Raw genomic sequence first — 12,246 nt, forward strand, 5'->3', positions numbered from 1 at the left:
TGCTTACTGGAGCTGCGCCTGATACTGCTGTCCCCTCTTACCAATGTTTCCCAACCTGGAAACCATTTCACTAACATAGGAAATGAACTTTATGATATATATGTACAATTATATAATTCCGGCTTTTGCTCCCCCATTCCCCCCCCCCCCCCCCCCCCCGTTCTCTTGTAGCGTTTCGTACGGAGGGCCGAGCGGAGCACAGGACTGGACGAGCCCCCACTATGACAGGTACAGGTAGTCAGTGTGTGTCTCGCTCAGTCATTGCCATTCCTCCTGCTGTACCCATCTTCCCCTGCAGGGGGAGCCAAAGGGAACGCTGAGATTTAGGCCCAGATTCTCTAAAGCAGGGGGGTCCAACCTTCTTCTAAAGGGCCGGTGTGGGTTCAGGTTTTTGTTTTAGTCCAGCACCATGTCACCTGTTTCAATTAATTAACTAATTATGGTCTTCAATCAAGACCTTGATAAGTAAAATCCGGTGTTTTAGTGCTAGTCTTAAACAAAAACCTGCATCCATCCCAGAAGTTAGTTATGATTTCCCTCCTTTTTTTTACTCAAGAGCTCAGTTAGATACAAATGGTAAAGCACTGTATCTGCTGTGTATTAGCCTTTGACCGAGAAAAGGACACCTGTGTGGATGTGTTTCACCTGAACTTGCGTGTGAGCTTTGCAGCATGTGCTCGCTGACTGACCACCGCGTGACCTATGACCTTTGCGACCTCCGCAGGGATGGACTCCTCTCGCTCGCGTTCGGCTCGCAGCGGCACCTCCACCCCCCGCACCCCCGGCTCCACCGCCGTCACCCCGGGCACCCCGCCCAGCTACTCCTGCCGCACCCCGGGCACCCCCCGCACGCCGGGCACGCCCAAGTCTCTCAGCCTGCTGCCCCAGGAGAAGAAGGTGGCCATCATCCGCACGCCGCCCAAGTCCCCCGCCACCACGCCCAAGCAGCTGCGCGTGCTCAACCAGCCGCTGCCCGACCTCAAGAACGTCAAGTCCAAGATCGGCTCCATCGAAAACATCAAGTACCAGCCCAAGGGTGGTCAGGTAAGGCTGGACACAGCGCCCGGTCACCTGACCCTCCCGGCCAATCGGCTACTCTCCTGCTCTTAGTGCTTCCGCCGCTGCTGCTGCTGCCGCTGCTGCTGCCGCCGCCAACTTGCGTCTGGAGTCACGGTGTCCCCCGTGTGGTCCCCCTCCCTCCCCAAACCCCGCCCGCTTCTCCAGTGGTCCCCAAACCTTATCCAGAAAGGGCCGATGTGGGTGCAGGTGTTTGTTTTGGCCCAGCACCAGGACACCTGATTCCACTAATCCACTAATCAAGACCTTGATAAGCAGAATCAGGTGTCAGAATCACCTGCACCCACACCAACCTTTTCGGATAAGACTGGATCCCCCTGCTGTGCTCCATCACTGGTCACAGTGTGTCAGATGGAGTCATGTGTGTGTAATTTGTTGCTCTGTGATCTGGTTTTTATCTCTGTGGGGGGATTAAACCGTTCTTGTCCATTCTTGGTCTGTAGGGTGGTGCCAAAAATGGACACCGTTGCGTTTTTAAATATTCAGAGTGAATCTTGAAAATCGTTCATTTTTCTTTTTGATAAATAGAACGTGTTAAATTTGTGAATTAAGAGAAATCAGAGGACAGAATATTGCGTTGAGTAATGATGTGTGGAAGTGTGCAAGTGATGGGGCTTGCCAACAGGGTGAAATCCTGCATAAGACCCTGCTCAATAAAGCCGAATAAATACCCAAATACCCAATAAATACCCAGCAGTCAAAATGCATTCTTAAACTTCAGAAAAATTCAGGTTGTGCAGCGGACGGGTTTAGGTTTGCCTCTGAGATATAAATGATGAAGATTTGTAGCTCATCTGAGCTGAGACAGGTCAGTTAATATCTAGCTGTGTAAGACTATCGTGCATATTACTGATTGCACCACTGATTCCTGGTGACTCGGATGTGGAATGTGCAAGCTAAGAACATAACAACTGAGAAGTTCAGTCGGGAAAACTTGGTGAAAAACATTTCACTTATTTTTCCAAATTATTACAATTTGAAAGTAAGTTTTCCTCTGTCTATATGTATCTCTCTCTCTCTCTTTCTCTTTTGCACCACTAATATAAAATCTCAGCCACAACCCTGAGCAGATTAGCCTTTTAAGGTATAAAATCACAAATAAGTGATTAGAATGTTTCTAACTGAACATTCTAAGGCTGATGTCACAATCACTACTGGTAACTGAAAGCAGTGGATTTCTAGAACACTGACTTAGAATTCTAAAACAAAAAAAAACAAAAGAAAATTCCAATAAATCTACTCTTCAAAGGGCTCATCGTAGCCCAGACAATCCGCAGGCTGTAGCCAGCCGCTTGGCGGTGCCCAATGAGCATGCTCATGCCCCCGCGTGGATTTGACAGAGATCCAGAGGGGGTTGTGCTGCAGGGAAATTGCCCTTCATTGACTTTCCGCCTCGTGGGGATTGTGAGAGAGGACGCGTGAGACTGCGGAGGGTGTCACGGACGAGCACGCACCCTTCCTGTCACAGCAGGAGAGAGCCCTCGCAGTGGGCGTGCGTGGGAAGTGAACAGAGCTCTGACACAGTCTGTTTTAGTCTGTTTGGGTTCACAGCCAGCCTGTGGGGTTCCCTGGGAGTGCCCCTTCCCCGTCCCCCCTTCCCCGTCCACCCCATCCATGGCAGAACGAGGAGCCTAATATGTGGACTCTTCTGTGCAAATTACTGCAGTTGTCTCTTTGGCTGAAGTGGAAACAACAGCGCTCAGGGGTCACTGTCCGGGCACGCGGCAAGTGGGGGAGTGGCAGGGGGGACTGCCTGCTGACGCAGTGCTGAGGGCCAGTGGGCCGAGGTGTCTTTACTGTAACGAGTCAGAAACATGACACGTTGTGCCCTTCGCTGGAGAGACTTTGTGCATGTGTGTGTGTGTGTGTGTGTGTGTGTGTGTATGTGCATGTATGTGTGTGTGTGTGTGTGTGTGTGTATGTTCATGTGTGTGTGTGTGTGTGTGTGCATGTGTGTGTGTGTGTGTGTGTGTGTTTGTATGTGTCCGTGTGTGTGTGTGTTGTGTCTGTGTATGAGTGCGTGTGTGTGTGCATACGTGTGTGTGTGTGTGTTTGTATGTGGGTGTGTCTGTGTGTGTGTGTGTGTGTGTGTGTGTGTTGTGTCTGTGTATGTGTGCGTGTGTGTGTGCGTGTGTGTGTGTTGTGTCTGTGTATGTGTGTGTGTGTGTGTGTTGTGTCTGTGTATGTGTGCGTGTGTGTGTGCATACGTGTGTGTGTGTGTGTGTGTGTGTTGTGTCTGTGTATGTGTGCGTGTGTGTGTGTGTGTGTGTTGTGTCTGTGTATGTGTGCGTGTGTGTGTGCGTGTTTGCGTGTTGACTTGGTTGACAGCAGAATCCAGGTCAGACGCCTGCTGATGGATCTGCCTGCCACTCACGTCCCTCCCTCCCTCCACTGCACCACAGCCGTGATTATTAACCCATTAAGCTATTTATTCCCCATTGCCAATGGCCATCATGGGGATTTGATGGCCTCTGACAGGGGGACACGGGAATGAGATTCCAGGGCAGTAGGGAATGGGGCTGTGTAATAATATTCAGGACTAACACTCCCAGTCCTCCGCACTTTTCCGCGAAGCCCGTTATGTGACTTTTGCGAATATTTACAACGTTTTGCACACGGTAATCGTAAAATGGCTTTGTGACTCTACCCAGGTATCTGACAGGTTTTACGCTGCACCGCTTGAGGGTAATTTTTTAGATCTTCTAAATCCAACTAACTGCACTACTGGCATCCAGCATTTTTTGTCAATGAGAGAGAGAAGTGGGGCGACATAGCTCAGGAGGTAAGAGCGGTTGTCTGGCAGTCGGAGGGTTGCCGGTTAGATCCCCGCCCTGGGCGTGTCGTAGTGTCCCTGAGCAAGACACCTAACCCCTAACTGCTCTGGTGAGTGCGAGGCATCAATTGTAAAGCACTTTGGATAAAAGCGCTATATAAATGCAGTCTATTTACCATTTAGTTTGGTAGACTACCATTCCTCGAGAGGGATCATGAAGTGCCGTGGCCTCTATATTATATTTCCATTTTGGACGATAATCCCAGTTACATTTCGGTACGTGTGATTCATGTGTATTGTAGCATAAACAAAATGCAAAATGAAAGAAATTAGATTTACTAAAAATATGTATTAGTGTGAGGAATCCACATGACTCATATTTAGTATTGACATACTCATAATAGTATCAGTAGTCATCACAGGAAATTATAAATAATAATAGAAGGCTAATTTTTGCACAGCAGCCTCTGTGGTTTATATTGATCAGGGCTGTTCTGTATTTCCCGTTCCTGAAACTAAACCTGATTCTCAGTGTGTCTTTTCTATAAAGCCTTTTTTTTTGGTCTTAGTGTTTGCTCATCCCTCATCTCTTCTGTGATTGGCTTTGGCCAGCCAATTATTTCCCTCCGGTTTTCTGTGGAGCCACCGAGGAAGGCTTTGAATTGACAGCCTTGATTTCAGGAGATTCTTTGGTCCAACAAGAAAGGACCCCTCTTTTATCACTGAAGTCTTTTTATTAAGCATTTTATTAATAAGATTAAAGATTAAGACTAAACCTAGTAGATGTCTCATAGGTGTTACTTTGTTTTCAGTTGGCTGAGTGGTTACTGGAATTTGAAAGCAATGGTGTTTTAGAACACTGACTTACATTTATGAAAAAAAAAAACATTCCAAAAAAAGCCTAGTCCTCAAAGGGTTAAAATCTGAGTGAGACTCATGTGCTGCACAGCTACAGCTGGGTCTTCATTGCTAGGTTTATTGACACCTTCTGTTACCCCTGAGATTATAATGGCATCGTTCCGTTCTTCTCTCTCGTTTTCTTAGATCATCTCTGCTGAGCCCTGAAAATATGTGCAGAGGTTTTTTGTTTTTTTTTAATGTGAGGTCACAATGTTCCTGCTTCTTAGTTTTCCCAGCTGAAACTGTCTCTGCATCCTAGCAAATCAGCAGCAGATGTTAATGTACACTTTAGACATTTAGCATGCTGCGGCTAACGTAACCACTTCTGCGTAGAAGGGCATAAGACTAGAAAAAACTGGTAGAGCAAATGAAGATAACAGAAATGTAACACTGAAGCACTCTATAATTCTGCAAAACTATGACTGTGTAATATTCCAAGAATAGTCGTGGGTTTGGTGCCAGTTCAGCGCTGCTGGGTCCTGCAAGACACCCCTCCAGCAGCGGATAAGACTGTTGTGGAGAGCATTCGCATAAAGTGCCCTGTCATCCCCAGGTTGTAATCCCCAGTGTAAAACTGGACTTTAGCCACGTTCAGTCTAGGTGTGGCTCCATGGACAAAACGCATTACGCTGCAGCTGGTGGAAACGTGAGTGCCCCCGACCTCACACCTGTACCTGTACCTGTACCTGTGGTCTCCTTTCACTCACACTCACTAATCCCCGGAGAGAGATGGTGCACGGGGAGGCGTCGTCCAATCAGTGCACTGACCTCATCCGGGAATCCATTGAAGTTTTTCTGGGGGCTGTGTTTTGTTTTTTGGGGAAAAAAAGGGGCGCTGCCAACAGGCTGTTTGCCCTTATAGTCTAAAAGACATGCACCCTTAATTATTAAATGGCTGATTTAAGGAAGGGGAAGCCAGCCAGCTCCTTTTTTTTTTTTTTACCAACATGAAACACAGCTCCTCCATTCTGAAGCTGACAACCTCTTCCTGCATGGGCTTGTTCATGAGGCTGTGTTTAATGTATAGAGGTACATTGCCCTTGGAAGTCAGAGTAGTACCACGTAAGCGGAGCCCCTCTTCTACTACTAAACAGGTTAAATGTCGAGGAGGGAAACCAATAGGCATGCAAACCCTAGTCACTTGATCAGTGGCTTATGATTTGTCTTCCCGTAGTTTGTTTTCATTTTATCGTTCGTCTCTGTGTTCGTGCTTTATCACTGCTTGCTTTGCCACCTGTCCGTGCAGCTTAACCGTTCCTCTTCTGTGGTTTTTTTTACTGTTGTCCTGACTTGAATTGTTGCATGACTGCCCATCATCAGGCCATAAATAAGTCTCACTCCATGCTTTCACTTGACTCTTCTTTCTTTGAAATAACATGCCTTTTAAACATTTTTTTCTCTGTGTATGGCTTGTGTGGAGTTTAAATGAAATGACTCCCAAAACTGTAACTGAAGGCTATGGGTCAGTTTGGGTTTTCTACAGATAGTGGAGAGTGTGGCCTCCCTAACCATGCACTGTTAATGTATTTTAAGGATTTCTGTTAAAGTTTTCACTGTAGCTGTCAGTAGTGAACATTGCTTTTTGTCAGGAAACCCATAATTCTGTTCTTTTATTAGTGTGAAAATGTCTGTGATTCGTTGCCATGTGGCAATGGCTGTGAAACAGTCATTTTCCTTTGGAATGACAGTGAAAATATCACGTGCTAGCAAAAGAGAACTGTAACGTGTCGCTACTGGTACTGCAATGACATTGAAACTATCACGGACATGGCATATCACGAAATGTGGTTACCTTAGGATATCTTATGCTAACAGGCTAGCCGTGATATTTGGTAAGCTGGCAGTATGACATGGTGTAAGTCTCATAATCACAGACAATAAAGCTGCTAAAAACTAATTCACTGTCCATGGGTTTTCCTACAACCCCCCCCCCAACTAGGCTGTGCTATTAAGCGTGTGCCACAGTAGAACCAGGAATGACTACTGCATGTTGTTCACAGGTGCAAATTCAGACCAAGAAGATAGATTTGAGTCACGTGACCTCCAAGTGTGGATCACTGGACAACATCCATCACCGGCCAGGTAGACTTTAACACCTTCCAGTCCAGTGCAGCCCAGCCCAGCCCAGTCCAGTCCAGTCCAGTCCAGTCCAGTCCAGTCCAGTCCAGTCCAGTCCAGTCCAGTCCAGTCCAGTCCAGTCCAGTCCAGTCCAGACCAGACCAGTACAGTTTCTGGGGAATTTTAGATTGATCAGCATCCTATGGGACATCCCATAGCACAGTAGTAACCAACCTTGTTCCTGGAGATCTACCATCCTGTAGATATTCACTCTTACCCGACCCAGGCACACCTCATTCAGCAGCTAGAGATCTTTTTGAGCTGCTAATAAGTAGTCGGTCAGAGTCAGGTGTGCCAAATTAGGGTTGAAATGAAATTCTACAGGATGAAAGGTCCCAAGGAACAGGGTTGGTTATCACTGCCATAGCACATATTAACGAAGAGGGCCTGAATGCTGAGGCAATAAGCATGAATGAGCCCAACACTGAGAGGGAAAAATTCCCTGTATGCAACAGCGACCTCTTCCTGCTATGAGAATTTATGATTGTTGAGTCGTAGCGAGATCACAGTGCCACTGTTGGCTCGCACTGCCATCTACTGGCCATCTTCTCATACTGCATTCATTCAGCTTGGGAGAGCATGTAAGGCAGTTAATGGGAGTGAAATAGACTGAAGCATTGCTTTATTATTGACAGGTTGGTGAGATTGGCACAATTTTTGAACTGAATATATTCAGAAATCAAAACTTGGTATGGGTATGATACAGACCGTGGTCATTCCCTGTTTAATTTTTTCTCCCTCTGCCTCTGTATGAAAGGAAAGGGAGGGATAAGGGGCGAAGGAGAGAATCTTTTACCACAGGCCAGACAGATATCTCTCTCTCTCTCTCTCTCTCTCTCTCTCTCTCTCTCTCTCACTCTCTCTCTTTCACTCGGTCTCCCTTCAGGCGGTGGTCGCGTACGTATCGAGAGCATGAAATTAGACTTCAAAGACAAGGCCCACGCTAAAGTGGGCTCCCTGGAGAATGCTCACCACATGCCGGGGGGAGGAAACATAATGGTGGGTGAGCATACTTCTGTTACCTCAAATATCGCAGCTACTGCCTTCATAGCATAGCCTTAAGCATAGATGTGTTTCTTAAACTGCGGGTCGGGACCCAAAGCGAGTCATGGGAGTTTATAAGGTGGGTCCCGGAATGAGTCTGTAGTCCACTAAGCTATACTAGTAGGTGTATTTGACGGGTCTCTTTTCAAAGTTGGGTCCTGATATAAAAAAAAAGCAAAAAATGTTTAAGAACCAGTAGCTTAATGAAAAGAATATAATTTATTGTAGTTCATAATAATAATGGTCCCTAAACAGAGCCTTGTGGGACACCAGGTGAGATATACTTCAAGGTTCAAGCAGAAGAATACCCATAGCTCAGTGTGCTGCCTTAAAATGAGGACAGAAAAGGCAAAAAAAAAGGCCTGCCTTATAGAGAAGCACTTCACCTGGTCTTTAAACAACCTCCCCACCCTCCCTTATTCTGTTAGATCGAGAGCCACAAGCTGAGTTTCCGAGACGTGGCGAAGGCACGCGTGGACCACGGAGCCGAGATCGTCGTGACCCAGTCACCTAGGCTGTCCGGCGGCACCTCTCCCCATCGTCATAGCAACATGTCCTCCTCGGGCAGTATCAACCTGCTGGAGTCTCCACAGCTGGCTACCCTGGCTGAGGATGTCACTGCTGCGCTGGCTAAGCAGGGCTTATGAGCGGCCCACCCCCCCCACACACCCCCCACCTCCCCCCCCCCCAATATCCAGCCCTCTCCCACTAAACGCCCCCCCCCCCCAACCCCACCTCTCCATGGCACAGCAGTGGGTGGGACACCACTGATATCACGGTTTTGGGGAGGGGAGGTCCTGCACCACTCATCCATTTAAAAAAAACAAAAAACAAAAAACAAAAAAAAAACAGATTTCCTCTTGGGACTATAGTGACTGTATCTAGGAATAAAGCTTTCATTTTTGAATTAATGTTTCTGTTCACACCAAAATGTGGTGTTTTTTTTTTTTTGTTTGTTTTGATTTTTCTATGGTGTAGATAGACAGTGCTGCCCAGCACTGATCTGGGATCAGTTTTGGTTATTTGCACAATATGGTTGCGATTAGAATGAAGGGTTGGGTCGGCAGGTCCTGGATCAGTGCCTGGGGACCCTATCTACCCACAGCATTTTCTATGATAACTAGGACGAGACATTCCTTGCAGAACATCTCCTTGTTCTCTGTCAGTGCATGGACAGCAGACACAAACATGCTAGATCAACACGCAACATATATTTAAACAATATATAAAGAAATATACACCAGGCTATTCGTCAGAGACATCATTTCAGTCAGATTTTAAGGACGACTGACACGTACCTTTAATATCGCAAGACCAGATTATGGTATGATGAGCATGTTAAAAAAAAAAGAGGTCATTTTCTATTTAAAAAAAAAAAAAAAAACAACAACAAAAACATTTTAGTAAGTTATTACCTCAATCAGAGGACGAAACTAATACTTTGTGTTTTGTAGATATTAGTAATTATGTTACAGTTTGGCGAGTTTCAGTGGCTGCTCTGACACTGCCCACGGAGCCCCCATTTCAGCCCTGCCTCCCTGAAACGCTAGACAGTTGGTGTTACTGCGGATATATTTTAAATGAAACCAGCGGGAGTTTTTTTCCAGCTTGATTCGAGCTGGTTGTGCTCTCTCTCACTACTTAAAGTTACCGGTGTGACTTCCAGAGCAGCTGCAAGCACCGAATGCCTGAACGCGCAAACTCGGTCAGGAAAGGGCGGGAAAAACTCCTGGACCGTGGTGAGCTCAGTAATAGCGCTATAGCTACACAAAGCAATAGGTCATCCTCTTTCGCTGATGCAGACGAGCCCGAACTGCATAAGGAGTAGAGGGACATCAAGTGACACTAAAGTCACTGAAATTAAAGAGTTCACTCTCCCATGTTGGCCTTGTCAGAAGCCATAGCTCCTGACAACTTACACATTTACACCCAAGATGGCTGACAGTGGACATTTGGAGTTGAGGGCTTACAGTGATTTCAGAAACAATGATACTAGAAATCTTATTTAAAACTAGTTGAGACTTGGGAGCAGCTTTTCTTTGGGCACTGAAATCATGAAATTCTAGACTCGACTCGACTTATTTATTCGCATTACACTTGTTAGGCTACGTTGGTTTTGTGTGTGCATTTTAAGGGATAAAAAGTCAGGAAAAAATATATTTAAAAATTGCAAAATCGCAGAGAAAAAAAGTTAAATCACACTGACTTATGTTTGATGATGTTTCAGTGCCCTTTATATATGTCCCCTTTTGTGCCAACCCTTCCAGGAATTCCCCAGTGTCTTTGGCTTCTGTGTTTTTTCTGCACTCTCCACACGTGTAAATGTGTATAACAGGTCATGTTGATGTGCAACAGTTTTCCCCCCCTGTAGAACTAATAACACTAATAACATATGCTCTTACTCAATAATGACTGTAATAAAAAAAATCATTAGCATGAAGTGCTTTCTGAAGCATCCCAAAGCAGTGATCAAGTTTTTTTTTCCCTTTTTCTTTCTTTTTTTTTTTTTTTTGCAGATGTGATTGGGATCCAATGGCTTGAGTCATAGTGGGTGTGAGAGTGCTTAGTTACTGTAACCAAGGGGAGGGCACAGAGCAGACGGGAGGCCTGGCCTTGGGCCTGTGCTTTGCTGAAGTCGAGCATGTGCGCTGGGAACATCCTACGTCAATCGTCTTTCACAGGATTCGCCACATGCTGTAAATACAAAGCCTATTGAAGAAAAATGCCCACATGAGCTCTCGTATGCTATGGCCACAGTGCGGCGTAAAAAAACTTCTTTGAGCTGAAAATACATAATGGTATCAGACACGTTATGCACATTAGATACCCCATTTCCTTTTTTTCTCTCCAGGGGGTGTGTTGTTCTGCATCTCCTGTGCAATCGAATAGCCTTAAAAATGTATCTGCTACTGTGCAGCTAAAAGCCTAGTATGACACCATCAGGGTAGAAATATGCTCCTCTTCTCAACTGCATATCAACTTGTTTTAATTGATGTGGGTGTTGACTTTTGAAGCTGTGTACCAAAATACCTACGAAGTTGCATAGTATCTGCACTTGATCGCATAAGGTCACCCGAGTCTTATACTCCCTCACAAAATAGGTATTGACTTCGGCTGGAATACACCTTTTCTAATTTAAATGAACTGCATCATACCTTGATAGACCAGATATTGAGGTACTACCAAATCCTGTGTGATTTGTAATGTACTTTCCAATATGGAGTTAAGGCCGAAAATAATAGTCTGACATGTAATCCATCCATCCATTATCTATACCCGAATCCTGGGCTCTTTCCAATGGCTTAGTTTAGCTCCTTTCCTTGCTTCCTTGGCTCCACCCAAAAAAGTGTCAATTCAGGAATATCTGGTATATCATCCTACATTATGGGAACAGATCCCATGGGCTTTCCGTGGTCTCAGTTTGAATCTGGAATGTGGGGTGTGTCACTGAAACTGGTATTAAGCTGTTACAGTGAATGTCACATGCTTTATGAAAACAATATGGACACATGTTTGTTATAAAGTGGAACTGAAATGCGATGTAGCTCACCACTCCATAGGACACTGAATGTGTCAATCAAAGTCGACATTGCCCCATATAAACAAGAATAGCAAGCGGTCAAAATGACCGTGGACAGAATAACAGGGAGATCAACAGTGAGTATGTGATTTTTTGTCGTTTTTGGAAAACGACAGCGAGCGAAAGCGAAACAGGGCTAGTCACGTCGGGTCACTTCCTGCTTGCTCTCTCGTCGTCATGGTTACCGTCTCAACACAGCCGCTCTGGGCGTAGCTCGACTTCAGCAAAGTAGAGTCAGAGAGAGACCCCTCGAGAGTAGACGTTTGAGTTCTGGCAGCGTTCCCAGGGTGCCCCGCTGGAATTCAGACGCAGGTCTCCTCGCCTGTCCCCGTGTCTTACGCCCGCGGTCGAAAGAGACGAGAAATGGGTGACTAAGGACGCTTGTGTTTTGATTCGGACACCCCGCTAGGCCCATGAGAAGCATCGCACCTTTTCCGTAAAACGCACTGATCCTCCGCAAGCCCTTTAGAACGTTTTTTTTTATGTTTTCAGGTTGCCTGTTGCTGGGGCGACCAAGGTTCCCCCTTCTCTCCTTTTGTTCAGATGAGATGGCAGCCTGCTATCCTACTTGCACTTGTGTCTGTTGCTATATGGTGATGGTTGTTTTTAATCAATAAACATGCTTCTCACGTGCTGCTCAAACGTTGTCCATATTTCATGTGGAAGTTTCAAACAAAATGTATTCCAGCGTGTCATTCGAAAAAAAAAGCTCTTTTTCAACTCCACATGTACAGTACAGAAAATATGTACCTAT

At 45.8% G+C, this 12,246-nt stretch overlaps 1 protein-coding gene across 12 annotated transcripts in view; it reads left to right on the forward strand.

Annotated features, from left to right (window-relative positions):
• LOC118223681 (microtubule-associated protein 2-like) overlaps positions 1 to 11,969 on the forward strand; it is a 77,221-nt gene extending 65,252 nt beyond the window's left edge. For 10 of the 12 annotated variants that reach the window (XM_035410543.1, XM_035410542.1, XM_035410540.1 and 7 more), the window contains 6 exons: positions 172 to 228; positions 725 to 1,044; positions 5,304 to 5,396; positions 6,751 to 6,832; positions 7,755 to 7,867; positions 8,341 to 11,969. In XM_035410543.1, the coding sequence (XP_035266434.1) occupies positions 172 to 228; positions 725 to 1,044; positions 5,304 to 5,396; positions 6,751 to 6,832; positions 7,755 to 7,867; positions 8,341 to 8,559 (884 nt within the window). In that variant the 3' untranslated portion in view covers positions 8,560 to 11,969. Of the gene's footprint in view, positions 1 to 171; positions 229 to 724; positions 1,045 to 5,303; positions 5,397 to 6,750; positions 6,833 to 7,754; positions 7,872 to 8,340 lie in introns of all 12 variants that reach the window. The other 2 variants (XM_035410546.1, XM_035410545.1) reach the window with 2 other exon arrangements.
• The last annotated feature ends 277 nt before the right edge of the window (positions 11,970 to 12,246 follow it).

This window comes from Anguilla anguilla, chromosome 3 (assembly GCF_013347855.1).
Source record: "Anguilla anguilla isolate fAngAng1 chromosome 3, fAngAng1.pri, whole genome shotgun sequence".
NCBI classification, from domain to species: domain Eukaryota; kingdom Metazoa; phylum Chordata; class Actinopteri; order Anguilliformes; family Anguillidae; genus Anguilla; species Anguilla anguilla.